The sequence below is a fragment of the Lissotriton helveticus genome, chromosome 7 (genome assembly GCF_964261635.1).
Source record: "Lissotriton helveticus chromosome 7, aLisHel1.1, whole genome shotgun sequence".
In the NCBI taxonomy this organism is placed as follows: Eukaryota; Metazoa; Chordata; class Amphibia; order Caudata; family Salamandridae; genus Lissotriton; species Lissotriton helveticus.
The window spans coordinates 136,696,234-136,717,848 of record NC_136068.1 but is presented as its reverse complement, the minus strand read 5'-3'; the positions used below and the strand labels follow the sequence as shown (position 1 = coordinate 136,717,848).

Below are 21,615 nucleotides of genomic sequence, written 5' to 3'. Positions count from 1 at the left end.
ACATTACGCGGGCCGTGCTTTTAGCACCGCCCTCCGCAATGCTAAAAATGCATGTTGTGCGTTTCAAAGCACAACATGACGAGCACTGCACAGTGCCTGTCATGTTGTACTTTGAAACACAGGGGGGTACCATAGGTACCTCCCATGTGCACCCCCACCCCCCCTTCACCCTGGGGGCCCGCAACTGGCCCCCAAAGCAAAGACTGTATGCCTTTCCGCCGTGGAAAGGTATAGGACCGCAGGCATCATAATATGGTTGGCGGTGTCTCGCAGACACCGCCACAATATGTACGCACTTTTTCCGCCGGTCGTGGAGGCTGACCGGTGGAAAAGCGGCGGACTGTCTTCCCGTCCACCACGGACCCCCCAGCCATCCAAATGTGGTGGGGGGTCATTTTAGGGAGGATGGCGGATGGATTGCCCCCGCCGGGCCGGCTGTGGCTACCGCCAGACCGGCGGGGAAATCCGTCAGCCATCCTAATCGGCCCCTTGGTGAGGCTTGAAAGTTCCTTGGGTGTGACAAACAGAGGAATAGAGAGCAGTGCAATTGATTCACTAGCAAGCGGTGTTATGCTCCATTCCACATGGGTTTATAGGGAATCAACGTGTGATCCCCTAGTAACACAGAAATCCAACATTACTGATACTCAGATATCATGGGATCAGTTGCTAGTTATAATGAGGGAGTTAATGCTGAATTACACTGGTCTATCCTCCAACCATATAGAACTAATTTTCTGACTATGACCAACAAGAAAGCCTGTGTCCTCTCAAACGTTTTGAAAATGAAAGTCATTGTAAATCATGTTACATGCAGGTTCTTCCTATTGGTGCCTAACCTACCCAATTTAAATAATGTGACCTGCAGGGGCCATATGGGTCTCTGAAACTACTGTATATACCTACTAAGGTTTCTTTCTAGAATTCAAACATTTGACCTAAAAATTAACCTTTTGATCAATTTTGCCAGTATTAGAATCTGGGAGCTGGGGCATCCTCACATATCTCTTCAGAAGGCTACATAGCCCACTGACATGCATGCCAATATTTTGTGGTTTAAATCTTTTTATTGATTTTCAAAAACAGAGAACAGCAACCATCTACATCAAGAGGCTGGTGGAAAATAATAACTGCTTCATAAATGAGAATGGGGAACAATAGAAGAGGGACAAATTATAAGACAGAAAAAGAGGAGAGTGCTCGACAGCCAAAGATAAGGGTCTTCACACTTGGGTTACTTCTGCGTCACTGCCCTGGATAACATATTTAAGCAAATTACTCCTCAGTATGGACTGCCAGAGTGAGATAAAGCATGCATAGGTATACTGGACATGTCAGTTTGACAAACTCGTTTGCTAGGAATCTGAAGGTTGAGCCCCATGTTCTATCAAAATGCTGCAGTGTGCATGTGACGCCTGCCGTCATCTTTTTCATACACAAGTTCCCACAATTTTGTGCAACCAATCCAAATGGGTCAAAACTGCGCATGTGCCCCACCAGGATAAAAGAATATGCTTGGCTGCCCCCAAGGCCAAAGCAATAGCTATTCCACGACAAGATCTTAGGGGGTACGTTAGGTAAGCCCTACAAAATGTAGCTTGGGAATCTAGGCAGCTCAGTCTCATAGATGTTGTTGATGTCCAATAGGAGGGCTGACCCAAACTGCTGGATTTTTGGGCGGCACCAAGGTAAATGCGTCAGGGTGCCCTCCTGCCCGCATAGTCTCCTGCACTGTAGGTCGCCGCCTACCCTCCATCGCGCAACCTTCACCGAATGTAACATATAGGGTCCGATTCCGATTCCGATTCAGGAAAAACCACTCCGAATAGCTGTACGGAGCATTTTTCCCATACGAATCGTACCCTGCAACGTCCCCAGTACGTACGATGAAGTACGATTCGTACCAGGAGCAGGACTCCGTACGAATCGTACAAAGACCACACGACTCCAATCGCTGTAGGAATCTCCCTCGGAACCCTCTGTACGAGACATCCGTACGGTTCACGGCAGGTTTTCCCCGACCCAGCAAGTATGATTTGTGTCGGGTTCGCACCGTACGACGCTTCTTCTACGGGAGCCAAAAACGTCCGGAGAAGCAGAGTTCTCTTCGAAACAGGTACGGAACGCCCCCCCCCCCGGGTACGGTGCATACAACCCATGATCGCAGGGGTACGGTGCGTACCCCTGCGATCATGGGGTGTATGCACCATACCCCACGATAATGGGGTGTAAGCACCGTACCCCATGTTCGCAGGGTGTACCGTGCGTACACCCTGCGATCATGGGGTACAGTGCGTACACCCCATGATTGCAGGGGTACGCACCGTACCCCTGGGATCATGAGGTGTACGCACCGTACGGTGTGTATGTGATTGTGTGGTTGTCCGTACGAATCGCCCTTACCTGACGTGGACCGTACGAATCGCATCCTCATACCCCTGTCCGGATCGTACTCATCGGGTCGTACGGCATGTTTACGAATCGTAAGGTTCACGGTTTCAGCCTTTCAGCCTTGCAATTCGTACGGTTCGCGACGATTCAGATGGATTGACAAGATACGGATCGTACTACGCGATTCGGACGGATGTGTAGGATTCGTATGGAGAGGGTTCCAGATACGATTCGTACAAGCGCTTTTTTACCCAAATTGGAATCGGCCCCATAATGTCCTACCATTCCTTAACCCCTTCCATGCTGCCGCGATTCTGCTCCTGTGTTGAAGATTTCAGCGCGGGTGCGGTCATGACGGCCCCCAGCCGTCATCAGCACACGAGCACTGTAGTGCATGACAGCATGCAAGGGGTTAATAGAGAATTCACGCTCACATTCATTCACCCACCTGCACTACACTGGTGCTTTAGAGTGGTGTAAAGGTGCAGTGATAAAAGTATATATGTCTGAGAGTAGGCGTTTGTTGGAGTGACAAGTGACAAACCATTTTTTTAAATAGGTCAGTGGGCGGCTAGCATGGGGGCGTATGTGGGGCTTTATGACCCAATGTTTCAGGGCAATATATTGCCAGTAGGAATCAGGGGGCCAGTCCATACCCGGAACGGAGCAGTGTGAATGCCATTACTCCCTCTTTATCCAAGAGGTCCCCATGTGTCTTGCATTTAGCTTTTTGCCACTTAACATAACCGTCCCCATTCACTGCCAGAGAGAATTCCGGGTGGCCTAAAAAAGGGATCAGAGGAGATGTCTGTGTGGAGAGGTGTCTCTATGACAACATTTTGGTAGAGGAAGAGTTAAAAAATAATGATGTTTGGTAAAAAATAAATAGGGAGAATGTATTTCCCCCATTAACTTCTATTGAAGTAGAGGCAATTTCAGATGGGAGACAGCCAAAATGAAGCAATTTTAGGTTTAAAAAATCAGGAGTCTCCAATCCGAATTAGGTATTTTGAAATGTATGCACTGAGGTATTTTAACCATCTGATACTTTTGGCAGCTAGATTTGATGCCTCAAATAGCTCAGATGAATAGTGATCCAATGTGGAACTTTGTGGTCAACTTAAAGGTCAAAAAGTTCAAAATCCTTATATATATGTGGTGGTCCGTTCCTGGTGAAGGAGTTCGCTTTATTCAATCCAGGATTTGGTATATATATATATATATATATATATATATATATATATATATATATATATATTATAAAGAGAGAGCCCACACCTTTGAGGCTGGTAAAGTCAGTAACCACAGCACCAATAACAACACCCAATACAGCATTGGAAAGGGCAGTTGCAGCAGAAGGACATAGGCTATGCAGACGGCCACCATATATATATATATATTTTTTTTTTTATATAGCGCGAACTTGACGCGAACTGAATCAGGTATCACAGCGCTTTACATACCACCAGTTACGTTACATCAGGACACACATTCATTTTTGTTAGGCACTGGGAGATTAAGTGATTTGCCCAGAATCACAGGATGTTTGGCATCGTTACCAAGACTCGAACCCAGATCCCCAGGTCCGAGGTCGAGCGCCTTAGCCGTTAGGCCAACTCCTCTATACATTTAAAAGATAAAAGAACCGTGCCAGCAAAGTAGTCCCTTGTGGGCGTGTCTGCGTTGGGCTGTGGGCGTGGGCTGAGGGCGTGACTAATGCTGGGGGCGTGTGGTACGGCCATCACATCGTGGGCTGTGGGCGTGTGCTGGGAGAGTGACAAACGCTGGGGGCGTGACAAACACTGGGGGCGTCTGTCCGCCCTTCATGCCATGTGAGTCATACATACAAGCGCCAATTACGTTGCTGCGCAGAATCCAGGGGCAAGCTGGGGGCGTGACACGCTGGGGGCATGAGAAACGCTGGGGGCGTGTGTCCGGCCTTCATGCCATGTAAACGCAATTGCGCCGCATCAAGGGGCACGCTGGGGGCTTGAGAAACGCTGGGGGCATGTGCTACGTTCCGCCCTTCATGCCATGTAGGTCGTACATTAATCAGAAGATCGTCTGCTGTGGCCGTGCGCTGGGGGCGTGACAAACACGTTCACCTGAAGGCCTGGTAAGTAGCGTTACTGCAGCCTCTACTGCGCACTGTTACTGAACTCTCTCATTCAACGAAATTACACGCGCTTGCTACCATCAACCAGGGCTCTAGCCGGGCTCAGGCGGCGGATCAGTAGACTAATTACACACGCCTGATAACATCAACCTGGGCTGCAGCTGGGCCTCAAGCAGGGGAACAAGCGCCTGCTAACATCTAACAGGCCTGCATCTGGGCCTCAAGTGGGGGAACACGCAAATGAGCGTGTCTGCGGGGACAATTACTGCAGCCTCTTCTACTCGCTGTCACTCAACTCTCTCATTAAAAGGATTTACACGCGGCTGATAACTCTCTCATTCAACGACATTACACGCGCCTGCTAACATCAACCAGGGCTGCAGCTGGGCCTTCTCCGTCCCTATTCTAATGAAACAAAAAATGTTGTCTACCGCGAGATTTTAAAATAAATTGCCCTTGCCAAATACACACATTCTATTTCATACCCGGACAACGTCGGGACGGGCTGCTTCTATATATATATATATATATATATATATATATATATATATATATATATATATATATATATATATATCAAACAATTTGTAGACGCGCAGAAACCCCAGCTGCTTTGCAGTGGCGGGCCTTGACGGGGTCGTGAATCCCAAAATATCCACAGCAATCGTTTACCATGTATTCCAAAAAACACTGTCAAGGTCACTTAATCCATTTCAGCGTGTTTCTATTTTCTTTAAACGTCCAGTCACTGCCTTGTCAAGTGAGGAATTTAAGTCAGTTCCTAAACAGGGAGAAAATACCATGCAGTCGGTTGTGGTGCACCTGAAAATTCCAATGAAGATGATATTGTATGATAGTCCGGAAAAGGAGGGGTTAGAGCTTCTAGATTCTGGAGCTTCTCGGAATTGTGTGGATTTTCTGTTGATGCAGTCTTTAAAAATCCCAGTCATTAAAAAATTCCTGAGGATGTTAAGGCAGTGGATGATTCAAATGTATCCTTAGGTTTAGTTAAGTGTCATATGTGTATGATTTTATTGATATGTTTTAAACCCCTCGAGAGATGATTTGTTTTGATCTCATTGATGCTCCCCAGTTTAAAGTGGTTTCCTCTAAGCCCTGGTTGACCTTACTTAATCCTTGTATTGATAAGGCAGCCTGTTTAGTTGCATTCTGTTCAATCACACCACAAATCTGACAATAATCAGATGGGACAAAGTGTGGAGTCCTGTGTTGCTGTTTTCTCTCCTCTTCTATCCGCCTTCCCCTCATTTACCTCCTGCTCTCATGCACTAGTACATGTGGTTCACTGCTCAGGATAGTGGGAGATGTAAAAGACCATTGCTTCCTTTGGATCTTATGTACAATGTTAGGGGGAACAGTGGGAGATGGGAAAAAAACACTGTTTTGGTTGGAACTTGTGCATAAGGTTAGTGCAAAACCCTAACACTTCTAGGTGAGTGAAAGAGGTTGGGAAACCAGAGTTCCCCTTGGGACAGGTGGTCTTTGCTATAGGGGCTTAGGTGGGCTTCTCCACATGGATTGAAAAAGGGTACAAGGACAGATGATGGGGTTAGGAGGGTACAACTAACTTCAGCAATGACTAATTCATCTGAGGGTGTACACCTGGCGGTAGTGGAATTTGTCTTACTCTGGTGTTAGGCACATCCCAGCTATTGGAAAGGGACACTCACCCGGAGACTTTGTACTTTGCAGTCATCATCCAGGAGATGCGATGTTGACCTTCCTGGTCTGGAATAGTCATCTCCTTCAGGCGGGACTGGAGAACATCCATGCCTATTTTGCGTACTGGAATAAATAGAAAGGATGGAGAGGGGTTATAACACTCAAAGAAGTAAGAGCTGGAACTTTCATGGCATGCTATCATCTAAGATCATTCCTGAGGAAGTTGGTAATGTAGTCCAATGGTCTAATTCACCAGCTTTAGAAGTGTGGCTGTGTGTGACTCCTGGCAGAGGCAATACACCCTTTTATCCTTCTGAAGTCACTAAAAAGAGTACCACTAAGTTGAGTAATAGCAACTCCCACCTCTTTGATCCTTCCCTCTGTTCAACACAACTTTCTTCGTTGACACTCATTAGAAGTGGTAAACAAACAAAGAGTGTCTAGAGAGGTAGGTTTGCCAAAGTAGGGAGCAACAAACTCAAGTTTATGAGACGACCTCACTGGGACGTTTAAAGAAAGCCCTCACTCACCACCTAGTGATGACATGGTTCATCATCGGGCTTCACCCAAGAGACCGAATGTCTCTTGGGTGTGCTGCAACGCCAGAATTACTGCGGAGCGGGTTAGTGAGTACAGGGCGTGTTGAGTGAATTCTAAATTAGTGAGTGATGAGGGTAATAAAAAAGGTCAGTAGTGTATCACAATGAAAACTTTATTCTATGACCACTAAAGACAATAATTAAAATAATGTGTATGGAAGCAGTCCACCTTAAGTTGAGTGGAGGATTCCTATGCATCAGTCGACATGTTTCTTGCCATTGAAACGGTGTAATTTTACCCGGCAATTCATCAGGACTAAAAAGTGTTCTAAACCCTGGTGGTATGGACGCGCTAAGGCCCACCCTTACCTAGGGGCGTGAAAGTGAAAATTAAACAAAAAGTGAAAAGTGAAAAAAATTAGGAAGAATAAATGGCTTCCTAATAACTCCTGGTTTAGGAGGCTTCGATTATGCGATTTCTGCACTCTTCTGGCGTTAAATTAAATCACCATGGATCTCAGGAGGGGGGTGGGAGCGTATTCGGCACACCGCCCTCGACGCTCGGCACCCTCAGTCTACCTGCATCGCCCTCGGACTGGATCCTTACTAGTTATTGACCGGGGACCAAGAGTGTCAAACTACTCTCCCTATCTCTCTTCTTGTTGAACTACTCATTAGAAGTGGCCCATTCTTTTGAAATCCCGGATCAAACTACTGCAAATTATTGCATCCCGTTAATTTGGTCCATGGAAACATCAGTAGGGTATACCACATTGTGGTACATGGAGGTTTTGATGCACAAAGCACCAAAATCCTCAAGCCATTTTCGAATTTAAAGGGCAAAACATTTAGTAGGTGATTGTGAAATTCTGATCCTCTGGGTGTGATTTTAAGAACTTGCGATAAGTATTGTATCCTGCAGGGCCACTCACAAATAGAGCCTACACTTTCCCCACCCATCCCATTTAGATGTCACTTCAGTTTGAACACCCACTGCTAACCCACTTTTCCTTTGATGGCCTCTCAGATGGTCCTTCTCTGTCAGTCTCTTTTCCTTCCAGCCCAGGTTCATGTGCTCTATTTCCAATACCTTCTACCACAGATAGTGTGCTGTTTACTGCTCTCTGTTAAGTCTTTGGTCACCTCTGTCCAGTGCCCACTGGTCTTGGCAGTCCATTGTAGGCTTGTTCCTTTCAAGTATATTCTATTCCATGTTCGGCCTCTGCTGATACCTGTCCAGTGTCTGCTGATCCCTGTCCCTTTTCTGCTGATCCCTGTCCAGTGTATCCTGATCCCTGTCCAGTGTCTTCTGATCCCTGTCCAGTGTCTGCTGATCCCTGTCCAGTGTCTGCTGATCCCTGTCCAGAGTCTGCTGATCCCTGTCCAGTGTCTGCTGATCACTGTCCAGTGTCTGCTGATCCCTGTCCAGTGTCTGCTAATTCCTTTCCAGTGTCTGCTGATCCCTGTCCCTTTTCTGCTGATCCCTGTCCAGTGTATTCTATCCCTTTCCAGTGTATTCTGATCCCTGTCCAGTGTTTGCTGATCCCTGTCCAGTGTCTGCTGATCCCTGTCCCTTTCCTTCTGATCCCTGTCCAGTGTCTGCTGATCCCTGTCCCTTTTCTGCTGATCCCTGTCCAGTGTCTGCTGATCCCTGTCCCTTTTCTGCTGATCCCTGTCCAGTGTCTGCTGATCCCTGTCAAGTATCTGCTGATCACTGTCCAGTGTCTGCTGATCCCTGTTTAGTGTCTGGTGATCCCTTTCCCTTTTCTGCTGATCCCTGTCCAGTGTCTGCTGATCACTGTCCAGTGCCTGCTGATTCCTGTCCAGTGTCTGCTGCTGCCTGTCCAATGTCTGCTGATCCATGTCCAGTGTCTGCTGATCCCTGTCCAGTGTCTGCTGATCCCTGTCCAGTGTCTGCTGATCCCTGTCCAGTGTCTGCTGATCCATGTCCACTGTCTGCTGATCCCTGTCCAGTGTCTGCTGATCCCTGTTCAGTGTCTGCTGATCCCTGTCCAGTGTCTGCTGATCCCTGTCCAGTGTCTGCTGATCCCTGTCCAGTGTCAGCTGATCACTGTCCAGTGTCTGCTGATCCCTGTCCCTTTTCTGCTGATCCCTGTCCCTTTTCTGCTTATCCCTGTCCAGTGTCTGCTGATCCCTGTCCAGTGTCTGCTGATCACTGTCCAGTGTCTGCTGATCCCCGTCCAGTGTGTGCTGATCCATCCCTGTCCAGTATCTGCTGATCACTGTCCAGTGTCTGCTGATCCCTGTCCAGTGTCTGCTGATCCCTGTCCAGTTTCTGCTGATCACTGTCCAGTGTCTGCTGATCCCTGTCCAGTTTCTGCTGATCACTGTCCAGTGGCTGCTGATCCTTGTCCAGTGCCTGCTGATCCCTGTCCTGTGTCTTCTGATCCCTGTTCCTTTTCTGCTTATCCCTGTTCCGTGTCTGCTGATCCCTGTCCAGTGTCTGCTGATCCCTGTCCAGTGTCTGCTGATCCCTGTCCAGTTTCTGCTGATCACTGTCCAGTGGCTGCTGATCCTTGTCCAGTGCCTGCTGATCCCTGTCCTGTGTCTTCTGATCCCTGTTCCTTTTCTGCTTATCCCTGTCCAGTGTCTGCTGATCCCTGTCCAGTGTTTGTGGATCCCTGTCCAGTGTCTGCTGATCCCTGTCCCTTTTCTGCTGATCCCTGTCCAGTGTCTGCTGATCCCTGTCCAGTGTCTGCTGATCCCTGCCCAGTGTCTGCTGATCACAGTCCAGTGTCTGCTGATCACAGTCCAGTGTCTGCTGATCCCTGTCCAGTGTCTGCTGATCACTGTCCAGTGTCTGCTGATCCCTGGCCAATGTCTGGTGATCCCTGTCCCTTTTCTGCTTATCCCTGTCCAGTGTCTGCTGATCCCTGTCCAGTGACTGCTGATCACTGTCCAGTGTCTGCTGATCCCCATCCAGTATCTGCTGATCCCTGTCCAGTGTCTGCTGATCCCTGTCCAGTTTCTGCTGATCCCTGCCCAGTGTCTGCTGATCCCTGTCTGGTGTCTGCTGATCCCTGTCCAGTGTCTGCTGATCCCTGTCCAATGTCTGCTGATCCCTGCACAGTGTCTGCTGATCCCTGTCTAGTGTCTTCTGATCCCTGTCCCTTTTCTGCTTATCCCTGTCCAGTGTCTGCTGATCCCTGTCCCTTTTCTGCAGATCCCTGTCCAGTGTCTGCCGATCCCTGTTCAGGGTCTGCCGATCCCTGTTCAGGGTCTGCTGATCCCTGTCCAGTGTCTGCTGATCCCTGTCCAGTGTCTTGTGATCCCTGTCCAGGGTCTGCTGATCCCTATCCAGTGTCTGCTGATCCCTGCACAGTGTCTGCTGATCCCTGTCTAGTGTCTTCTGATCCCTGTCCCTTTTCTGCTTATCCCTGTCCAGTGTCTGCTGATCCCTGTCCCTTTTCTGCTGATCCCTGTCCAGTGTCTGCCGATCCCTGTTCAGGGTCTGCTGATCCCTGTCCAGTGTCTGCTGATCCCTGTCCAGTGTCTTGTGATCCCTGTCCCTTTTCTGCTGATCCCTGTCCCTTTTCTGCTGATCCCTGTCCAGTGTCTGCTGATCCCTGTCGAGTATCTGCTGATTACTGTCCAGTGTCTGCTGATCCCTGTTTAGTGTCTGCTGATCCCTTCCCCTTTTCTGCTGATCCCTGTCCAGTGTCTGCTGATCACTGTCCAGTGCCTGCTGATTCCTGTCCAGTGTCTGCTGATCCCTGTCCCTTTTCTGATGATCCCTGTCCAGTGTCTGCTGATCCCTGTCCCTTTTCTGCTTATCCCTGTCCAGTGTCTGCTGCTCCCTGTCCAGTGTCTGCAGATCCATGTCCAGTGTCTGCTGATCCCTGTCCAGTGTCTGCTGATCCCTGTCCAGTGTCTGCTGATCCCTGTCCAGTGTCTGCTGATCCCTGTCCAGTGTCTGCTGATCCCTGTCCAGTGTCTGCTGATCTCTGTTCAGTGTCTGCTGATCCCTGTCCAGTGTCTGCTTATCCCTGTCCAGTGTCAGCTGATCACTGTCCAGTGTCTGCTGATCCCTGTCCCTTTTCTGCTGATCCCTGTCCCTTTTCTGCTTATCCCTGTCCAGTGTCTGCTGATCCCTGTCCAGTGTCTGCTGATCACTGTCCACTGTCTGCTGATCCCCGTCCAGTGTGTGCTGATCCATCCCTGTCCATTGTCTGCTGATCCCTGTCCAGTGTCTGCTGATCACTGTCCAGTGTCTGCTGATCCCTGTCCAGTGTCTGCTGATCCCGGTCCAGTGTCTGCTGATCCCTGTCCAGTTTCTGCTGATCACTGTCCAGTGTCTGCTTATCCCTGTCCAGTGTCTGCTGATCCCTGTCCCTTTTCTGCTTATCCCTGTCCAGTGTCTGCTGATCCTTGTCCAGTGCCTGCTGATCCCTGTCCTGTGTCTTCTGATCCCTGTTCCTTTTCTGCTTATCCCTGTTCCGTGTCTGCTGATCCCTGTCCAGTGTCTGCTGATCCCTGTCCAGTGTCTGCTGATACTTGTCCCTTTTCTGCTTATCCCTGTCCAGTGTCTGCTGATCAATGTCCAGTGCCTGCTGATCCCTGTCCTGTGTCTTCTGATCCCTGTTCCTTTTCTGCTTATCCCTGTTCCGTGTCTGCTGATCCCTGTCCAGTGTCTGCTGATCCCTGTCCAGTTTCTGCTGATCACTGTCCAGTGGCTGCTGATCCTTGTCCAGTGCCTGCTGATCCCTGTCCTGTGTCTTCTGATCCCTGTTCCTTTTCTGCTTATCCCTGTTCCGTGTCTGCTGATCCCTGTCCAGTGTCTGCTGATCCCTGTCCAGTGTCTGCTGATCCCTTTCCTGTGTCTTCTGATCCCTGTTCCTTTTCTGCTTATCCCTGTCCAGTGTCTGCTGATCCCTGTCCAGTGTTTGTGGATCCCTGTCCAGTGTCTGCTGATCCCTGTCCCTTTTCTGCTGATCCCTGTCCAGTGTCTGCTGATCCCTGTCCAGTGTCTGCTGATCCCTGCCCAGTGTCTGCTGATCACAGTCCAGTGTCTGCTGATCACAGTCCAGTGTCTGCTGATCCCTGTCCAGTGTCTGCTGATCACTGTCCAGTGTCTGCTGATCCCTGGCCAATGTCTGGTGATCCCTGTCCCTTTTCTGCTTATCCCTGTCCAGTGTCTGCTGATCCCTGTCCAGTGACTGCTGATCACTGTCCAGTGTCTGCTGATCCCCATCCAGTATCTGCTGATCCCTGTCCAGTGTCTGCTGATCCCTGTCCAGTTTCTGCTGATCCCTGCCCAGTGTCTGCTGATCCCTGTCTGGTGTCTGCTGATCCCTGTCCAGTGTCTGCTGATCCCTGTCCAATGTCTGCTGATCCCTGCACAGTGTCTGCTGATCCCTGTCTAGTGTCTTCTGATCCCTGTCCCTTTTCTGCTTATCCCTGTCCAGTGTCTGCTGATCCCTGTCCCTTTTCTGCAGATCCCTGTCCAGTGTCTGCCGATCCCTGTTCAGGGTCTGCCGATCCCTGTTCAGGGTCTGCTGATCCCTGTCCAGTGTCTGCTGATCCCTGTCCAGTGTCTTGTGATCCCTGTCCAGGGTCTGCTGATCCCTATCCAGTGTCTGCTGATCCCTGCACAGTGTCTGCTGATCCCTGTCTAGTGTTTTCTGATCCCTGTCCCTTTTCTGCTTATCCCTGTCCAGTGTCTGCTGATCCCTGTCCCTTTTCTGCTGATCCCTGTCCAGTGTCTGCCGATCCCTGTTCAGGGTCTGCTGATCCCTGTCCAGTGTCTGCTGATCCCTGTCCAGTGTCTTGTGATCCCTGTCCCTTTTCTGCTGATCCCTGTCCCTTTTCTGCTGATCCCTGTCCAGTGTCTGCTGATCCCTGTCGAGTATCTGCTGATTACTGTCCAGTGTCTGCTGATCCCTGTTTAGTGTCTGCTGATCCCTTCCCCTTTTCTGCTGATCCCTGTCCAGTGTCTGCTGATCACTGTCCAGTGCCTGCTGATTCCTGTCCAGTGTCTGCTGATCCCTGTCCCTTTTCTGATGATCCCTGTCCAGTGTCTGCTGATCCCTGTCCCTTTTCTGCTTATCCCTGTCCAGTGTCTGCTGCTCCCTGTCCAGTGTCTGCAGATCCATGTCCAGTGTCTGCTGATCCCTGTCCAGTGTCTGCTGATCCCTGTCCAGTGTCTGCTGATCCCTGTCCAGTGTCTGCTGATCCCTGTCCAGTGTCTGCTGATCCCTGTCCAGTGTCTGCTGATCTCTGTTCAGTGTCTGCTGATCCCTGTCCAGTGTCTGCTTATCCCTGTCCAGTGTCAGCTGATCACTGTCCAGTGTCTGCTGATCCCTGTCCCTTTTCTGCTGATCCCTGTCCCTTTTCTGCTTATCCCTGTCCAGTGTCTGCTGATCCCTGTCCAGTGTCTGCTGATCACTGTCCACTGTCTGCTGATCCCCGTCCAGTGTGTGCTGATCCATCCCTGTCCATTGTCTGCTGATCCCTGTCCAGTGTCTGCTGATCACTGTCCAGTGTCTGCTGATCCCTGTCCAGTGTCTGCTGATCCCGGTCCAGTGTCTGCTGATCCCTGTCCAGTTTCTGCTGATCACTGTCCAGTGTCTGCTTATCCCTGTCCAGTGTCTGCTGATCCCTGTCCCTTTTCTGCTTATCCCTGTCCAGTGTCTGCTGATCCTTGTCCAGTGCCTGCTGATCCCTGTCCTGTGTCTTCTGATCCCTGTTCCTTTTCTGCTTATCCCTGTTCCGTGTCTGCTGATCCCTGTCCAGTGTCTGCTGATCCCTGTCCAGTGTCTGCTGATACTTGTCCCTTTTCTGCTTATCCCTGTCCAGTGTCTGCTGATCAATGTCCAGTGCCTGCTGATCCCTGTCCTGTGTCTTCTGATCCCTGTTCCTTTTCTGCTTATCCCTGTCCGTGTCTGCTGATCCCTGTCCAGTGTCTGCTGATCCCTGTCCAGTGTTTGTGGATCCCTGTCCAGTGTCTGCTGATCCCTGTCCCTTTTCTGCTGATCCCTGTCCAGTGTCTGCTGATCCCTGTCCAGTGTCTGCTGATCCCTGTCCAGTGTCTGCTGATCACAGTCCAGTGTCTGCTGATCACAGTCCAGTGTCTGCTGATCCCTGTCCAGTGTCTGCTGATCACTGTCCAGTGTCTGCTGATCCCTGGCCAGTGTCTGCTGATCCCTGTCCCTTTTCTGCTTATCCCTGTCCAGTGTCTGCTGATCCCTGTCCAGTGACTGCTGATCACTGTCCAGTGTCTGCTGATCCCCATCCAGTGTCTGCTGATCCCTGTCCAGTGTCTGCTGATCCCTGTCCAGTTTCTGCTGATCCCTGCCCAGTGTCTGCTGATCCCTGTCTAGTGTCTGCTGATCCCTGTCCAGTGTCTGCTAATCCCTGTCCAGTGTCTGCTGATCCCTGCACAGTGTCTGCTGATCCCTGTCTAGTGTCTTCTGATCCCTGTCCCTTTTCTGCATATCCCTGTCCAGTGTCTGCCGATCCCTGTTCAGGGTCTGCTGATCCCTCTCCAGCGTCTGCTGATCTCTGTCCAGTGTCTTGTGATCCCTGTCCAGGGTCTGCTGATCCCTATCCAGTGTCTTCTGATCCCTGTCCAGTGTCTTGTGATGGGGAACATCCTTTACAACGCGGATGTTACACCGCAGTTCCCTTACGACGCAACTTTTAAAACGCAAGTTGTAACAACGAATTGTGCTGGGGGGCGCTCCAGGATAGTAAATAGTTTAATTTACTATCCAACTCTTTCCCTACTATCCACGGGGACTGGAGTTGGAATAGTAAATTAAACTATTCACTATCCAGCCCCCAACAACGCAAGTCGTGGTAACGACTTGCGTTGTAAAACATGTGTCGTAAAGTACTGCGATGTAAAACATCGCGTTATAACGACTTACATCCCTTGTGATCACTGTCCAGTGTCGGCTGATTGTGAGGGTCCCGGCTCCAGGTGGTGGCACCTGACAATACGGGCACCCAGGGTCTAGGTCATACGCTACAATTACAGGCACTGTGAAATGACTCACACACACACATCCGCTCACTGGTCGGACCGGAAGTCCCGAGCGACCCCGGCCCATTTATTTATAGCCTTCTGGCCACGCCTGGCCAGAGGTGATACAAAGTGTGAGAGTGTTTCCGGGGCTCAGCCGAGACCTTCGGAAACACTAGAGCGCTACAACCCTTCCCAAGTTTGTCTTTTGACTAAAATCAAATTGACAAATTAACAGGCAAAGTCTGCCAGTCTCTGGCTGGGTCTTGGGTTAGGTGTGAGATCATATCGTTGTCTTCCTCTGGCGGGGGTGTGGTCCGTGCAGTCTCTCGGGGGAGATTGTGATGTTACAACATAAACAAGGGGACCCCTTCTGAAATACTAAAAGCCAGGGAAAAGAGAGGAAAGTATAAGCACAACAAGAAAAAATTCCCTCATGGCCTATCTACTTTATATATTGTGACATGGTTCATATTATTTTCTATGTCCTTCACAATATACCAATAACACATTTTTTGTTTATATTTTCAAGAGTTTATTACTTTTTTTGTATATGTATCAAAAGCGTTTTTCTACTTTTTTTAAATTTCTTTCTTTTAGATTCATTATATTCTTTTAGTCAATTTGAACAAACATAAAAACATAATTCATCATTTATATACATTTCAGGTTTTTTACACAAAAAGAAAGAAACCCTAATACCACAACACTATTTCCACTCACATACTACTCATACATACACACGTGGCGTGGAATCCCACATAACACTCTGTGATACCTTAGCTACAGAAAAAAGATTGTTTTGGATGAGAAGTGATTTGTGTGCCAGTGTATGTATGAGTAGTATGTGAGTGGAAATAGTGTTGTGGTTGCTGTGAGCGCCTTACTTGCAAATGCTAGGGGGGCCCACACTCCTGGCTCCGTTTCTTGCGTTAGTAAGGCTCCCACACCAACCGGGCTGGCGTCTACCAATATTTCTGTGTGTCTTGCTGTGTCAAAGTAGGCCATGGTGGTTCCGTCCAGTAGGGCCTCCTTGACTTTGTTGAATGCTTCTTCTTCTTCTCGGGCCCATCTCCACAGACTCTCTTTCTTTGTTAGATTCCGCAGTGGTTCGGCAATGGTGGCTAGGTTCGGGATAAACCTTGCGCAGTATTGAGCCATGCCTAGCAAGCTTCTTACTTCAGAGGCTGTCGTTGGTGCAGGGGCATGCCTGATGGTCTGAGACTTCCTGGGATCTACTCTGACTCCCTCAGCGTCAAATACGTATCCGAAGAACTCTATTGACTTTTGGAAAAACTTGCATTTGTCTTTGTGCAGGGTCACTCCGTGTTCAGCTAGTCTTTTGAGCGTGGCCCTCAGTCTTTGATGATGTTCTTCGCTCGTCTTGGCGTGTATTAAAATGTCATCGCTGACGTTTAATACTCCCTGCAGACCTGACAAGATTTCTTTGATGGTGTTTTGGAATATTTCGGCAGCAGAGGATAGTCCGAAATTCAATCTTTTGTACCTTCTGAGGCCCAGATGTGTCGAGAATGTAGTGATATATCTACTCTCTTCAGCCAATCTCAATTGGTGATATCCGGCGTTCAGATCTAGTTTTGAAAACCATTGGGCTCCATTTAAATCAGCCAGGATATCAACCACTGTGGGTGTGATGTGTCTCTCTCTCTCTTTATTGCCTTGTTGGGCATTCGCATGTCAATGCAGATTCTTATTTTTCCAGGTTGTCAGGGTTTCTCCGCTATTACCATGGGGGACACCCACGGTGTTGGACCTGTCACCTTCTCAATGACTCCTTGTTCCTCCAACTGGACGAGCTCTTGTTCTACCTCTGTCCGCAGGTGGAATGGAATCCTCCGGTGCCTCAGCGCAATTAGTTGAATAGCTTTATTGATGTGAAGTCTTACAGGTGGACTCTTGATCGTCCTTAGGCCTTCGAAGAGGGACGGGAATAGGTGCAGGATGTCTTCAGTTTGAAGTGTCTTCACAGCATTGGTAAATGCAATGAGGTTGAGATCCTCTGCTGTATGGCTCTCGACAAGGAGGTCAGCTTCCTTGTCGACGATGTGGAACGTCGTCATTACTTCTCGATCTTCGGATTTGACTTGTACCAGCAACTTCCCTCGCAGAGGGAGTGGCTTTTGGCTGCCATACGTCAAGATTCGGACCGTGGACGGTACTAGCCATGGCTTTGGGCTGAGGGCTTTGTAGAGTTGTATGCCCAATACATTGACGGTGGCGCCTGTATCTATCACCCCGGTCACCGATGATCCATCTATTTGAATCTGGCATTTGGGTTGTGGCCGTCGCCTTCTCTTCAGATCGCTTGTGAAGGACACAAAGTAGCACCCATCATCCTCTTCAGTCGAGGAATCGTCAAGTCGCTCGTAGTGGCGATACTGGGTCTTTGCGGAGCGTGACGATTGCGCCTCATCTAGGGATAGGTGCCTGACCGCTCCAGACAATGTCTTCTTTCCTGATTGATTTCTCCCTCGGAAACCACCTCTGCATACACTCGCGAAGTGGTTTTGTACTCCGCACTTCGAGCAAGTCTTCCCTCGTGCGGGGCAGCTGTCCGGGGCATGTTCTTCACGTCCACAGTAGCCACACGATGTTCGTCGCGGTGTCCTGGTCGGCCACCGTCCTCGCCCGCTCCGGCCAGAGCTGCGGATGGCATCTACCCTTTCGGTCTTTACTGTAGCTCCGGTGTCGGCGTTAGGGTTAAGGGCAGCTTCCATCACTGTGGACCGGGCATCCGATAGTTCATGCGACCGAGCAAGGAGTAATATTTCTTCTAGCGTGATGCGAGGCTGACGCAGTATCAGCGTCCTCAGGGGTTTGTTGCGGCACCCTTGAATTAGTTGCGCAGTGACTTCTTTCCTCTGGTCATCTTCCGTGCAGGTACTTATTAGCTCTCTCATGCGTGCATGGAATGCATCCATTGTTTCTCCTTCTCTCTGCCTCGATTGCCTAAACTTAAATCGCTCGTAGTGCGGGTTGAGTTGCGGGTCAAAGTGAGCATTCAGCGCTTGAACTGCAGCGTCATAGTCATTAGCTGCTCCTGTGTTTGGGATATGTGCAAAGAGTTTATAGATTTCATCGCCGCCGAAATGCAATAGCAGCGACCTCTTAACTTCGGCATCCTTTTCTCTGGTAGATATGAAGTAGTTATTCAGTCAGCCAATCCAGACTGCCCACCTCGGAGCTGCCATAGCCGGATCAATCAGTTCGCTGAACGGTGGTAGCGCTTGGATCTGTGAGTGAGCTGATTGTTGCGTTGAGGGTCCTGCCTGTTGGGCTGGGGCGGTCCTGCTCGAGGTGGTCCTTGCTGCTGTCCTCCCGCCGCAATGCCTGTCGGGTTCCCTTTCTGTTGCCCTCCGGCACCTGGTTGATCTGACATGGTGCTGTCTTGGTTATCTCGCCCTGTTTCTGGCGCTCCTTATCGATGGTTGGGGTTTCCCCTGGCACTTTGTCTCTGTTGTGGCTGGCTGGTTACTCGTCGCTGTTAGCTTTGTCGGTGTCAACTCTTGTTTTGTCTCTGTTTTTGTCTGTGTCAGTGCTTCTTTGTTTCTTCTCTTGCATGTACTCGTGCTTGTTTTATTTCATGTGCTGTGCCCTTCTTTAATTCGTTGCTGTGCGTGTGATTTTCTGTTATCTTGGCCTCTCCGGTGATTTCGGCGTCTCAGCGCCTTCTTGGGGCCTTCGCACGTGTCCTTTTGCCTGGGACGGGCCTTGCTGTTACTGCGCATGCGCATGCGCGTACTCTGACTTCTGCCGATCGGGCCTCCCGGATGCTCGATCGTGCCTCCCGGATGCTAGGCCTGCTGCTCGCGTCGCTTTGGTCCTCAGCTCACCGGCTCCCTGCGCAGCTCCTGGCATACGCTGCTTACCGGTGATGGTCCGCTTGGTCCGCTTCACCTCGGGTGTGTCTCAGCATACCACGGCGCCTCTCCACATCAGCGCCCGCTACGCCGTCCACAGCTCACGCACACAGGTGCGTTTCAAAGCGCGGTATCTTTGTCTTGGGGGAAGCTGTTAAGTATCCCACCCTCGTCGCCAGTGGGAGGGTCCCGGCTCCAGGTGGTGGCACCTGACAATGCGGGCACCCAGGGTGTAGGTCATACGCTAGAATTACGGGCACTGCGAAATGACTCACACGCACACATCAGCTCACTGGTCGGACTGGAAGTCCCGAGCGACCCCGGCCCATTTATTTATAGCCTTCTGGCCACGCCTGGCCAGAAGGTGATACAAAGTGTGAGAGTGTTTCCGGAGCTCAGCCGAGACCTTCGGAAACACTAGAGCTCTACACTGATCACTGTCCAGTGTCTGCTGATCACTGTCCAGTGTCTGCTGATCCCTGCCCAGTGTCTGCTGATCCCTGTCCAGGGTCTGCTGATCCCTGTCCAGGATTTGCTGATCCCTGTCCAGTGTCTGCTGATCCCTGTCCAGGGTCTGCTGATCCCTGTCCAGGGTCTGCTGATCCCTGTCCAGGGTCTGCTGATCCCAGTCCAGGGTCTGCTGATCCCCGCCCAGTGTCTGCTGATCCCTGCCCAGTGTCTGCTGATCCCTGTCCAGGGTCTGCTGATCCCTGTCCAGGGTCTGCTGATCCCTGTCCAGGGTCTGCTGATCCCTGTCCCTTTTCTGCTGATTCCTGTCAAGTGTCTGCTGATCTCTACCAAGTATTATCCTCTGCCAGCCGCGGCCCGTGCAGGTAAGAGTGGTGAGCCGGGTGGGTGGGGGATGATAGGTGCTTCTCGGCATGAGGACCCACCCACTCTGGGGCCCCACCTCCTCCTCACACGGTGAGATTGTTCTTCAAGTTGGCAGGTATGGACTTGCTCTCCCTCAGCGAATGGCAACACGTGCAGGACCAGGCGTGCTGCACTTCAATCTAGGCGTTATATCTTTAAAGCCTTGGCATGAAGGAGTGACTCAAATCTACAAATATCGTTCATTAGGCTGCTGGAAAGTCTAGCATCAATTACTAAAAATAACTAGAAGCTTTTCTTAAAATCTTAGAAAACTTGTTATTTGTATCCGAGTGATTCTCTCAGTACCTCCTCCCCTCATCATGCGAGAACCCACTTTCCTGTGTAGGCATAGCAGTTTCCAGACAGTGCATAGCTGAAGACAAAACACCCAAGAAACGCAGAGAAAAGCAATGGTAGCGAAGCTGAGACACTGTTTGACTATTTTGTGGTGCAATTGTTTTTACCTGTGTTGCTTGCTAAAATTTGCGCTTTGATAAACTCAGCAGCCTAGCTGAAGTGGCGTGCTAATTGCTATCCAGCGTAAAGCGCTTCAATTCCACATCAGGGGTTTTAAGCGCTATACATAAGTGCAATAACAATACGACGCACTACCATCAGGGCACAAGTCGGAGGTACACACGAGAAGATGGCGTCCACCGACTATTTCACAGGGTGGACGCCGTCCTCCTTGCCAAAAAGTTGGGCGCCACAGAAATATGTTGCGTTATATAAAACCAGAGACACTGGAACTATGCGGCAGTGAAGGATTAGGTTATGCAGCATGGTTTACTAAATTACATGGCAAGAAAAAAATAGAAAATATGCGGCATGATGCGGTACATTGTGTGATGGTACCCGTTTATTAATTTGTAATATTTATACATTTTAACACGGTCTGGACAAAGGTTTCGCCTTACTATTATGGGTTTAACACCCAAATACGTCAATATGCAACTGAAAGGTGAAGAGTCAACCTTTGTGAACTGCATTCCGGTGCACAGCAATACACATTTTTTGTAACTTTTGATCCGTTTGAGTTAGAAACACATTTTTTTTAATCCGCAAATTATGCAGCAAATTATGGATTATGGGGTAGATGTATCAAGCTTTTTTCTTGTCGCAAACGCTGCGATTCGCTAAATAGCAGCGTTTGCGACAAGAAAAACGGGAAATGAGATGTATCATGCAAAAAGTTTGCAATATTAAGGAATCGCAAATTTTGCGATTCCTTAACATAGCACAAGCATTTAAGAGATTGCAAATTGCGATTTCTTAAATGCTATGTATGAAACATTTCATTTTAGGGAATTTTGGCTAAGAAATCGCAAATTACCACCAACTTGTAGTTGGTGGTAATTTGCGAATTCTTTTACAAATGCACTTTATGCAATTTGTAAAGGTGCCATGTGACGCTCATACATTCCCTTAGGGCATGTATGTGCGCCATATGCGCACACATGTCGTTTTCAGGGTTGCAGCAGGGTGTCCTTGAGACACCCCTGCACCCTTGAAATTATTCTCAATTTGCGATTAGCAAATTGCGAATCGCAAATTGAGAATAATTTCACATTCATTCCTATGGGCCTCCTGGCAAATTGCTAATCGCAAATAAGGAATTTTAAGAAATCGCTAAAAAATAGCGAATTTTTACATACATGCCATTTTGTAATTCCCAAATAGCGATTCCTTAAAAATCGCTATTTGGAAATCGCAAAAGGGTATGTTGATACATCTAGCCCTATGTATCTAATGTGACAAATCTATAAATATGCGAAAAATGCAGTGGCAATATCACATAATTCCAGTGGGCCTGCGTGAGACAGCGAGGGTTACAACGTGGAGCAGTCACTTGTCCTTCTTAGCGCACTGTGCTATATTAAAAGTATTGTGATTTATGGACTGCAAATAACATAGGGATGTCTGTGCTAAAAGCAGTAAACCCCTTACCTATCTACATAAATTCAAAAGTGGTCTTCTGCATGTTATATGAGGTGCTTTGCAGGAGACACATTAATCCTCTATGCTACTTTGATTCAAAACTGGGACTAGAGAAAACACAGATCTCTCCAGCAATTGCATTAATCTCCAGAGTTTTTTTTTTAATATTATTATATTTTCCTGAGATGTACTGGTCACGTAAAAGATCTC

At 49.1% G+C, this 21,615-nt stretch overlaps 1 protein-coding gene across 1 annotated transcript in view; it reads right to left on the bottom strand.

The window, feature by feature from the left end:
* Window positions 1-21,615, bottom strand: part of LOC144768237 (bactericidal permeability-increasing protein-like) — a 145,561-nt gene that overhangs the window by 112,780 nt on the left and 11,166 nt on the right. Inside the window, exon 3 of the mRNA XM_078651744.1 lies at window positions 6,199-6,313. Within this exon, the coding sequence (XP_078507870.1) occupies window positions 6,199-6,313 (115 nt within the window). The remainder of the gene's footprint in view (window positions 1-6,198; window positions 6,314-21,615) is intronic.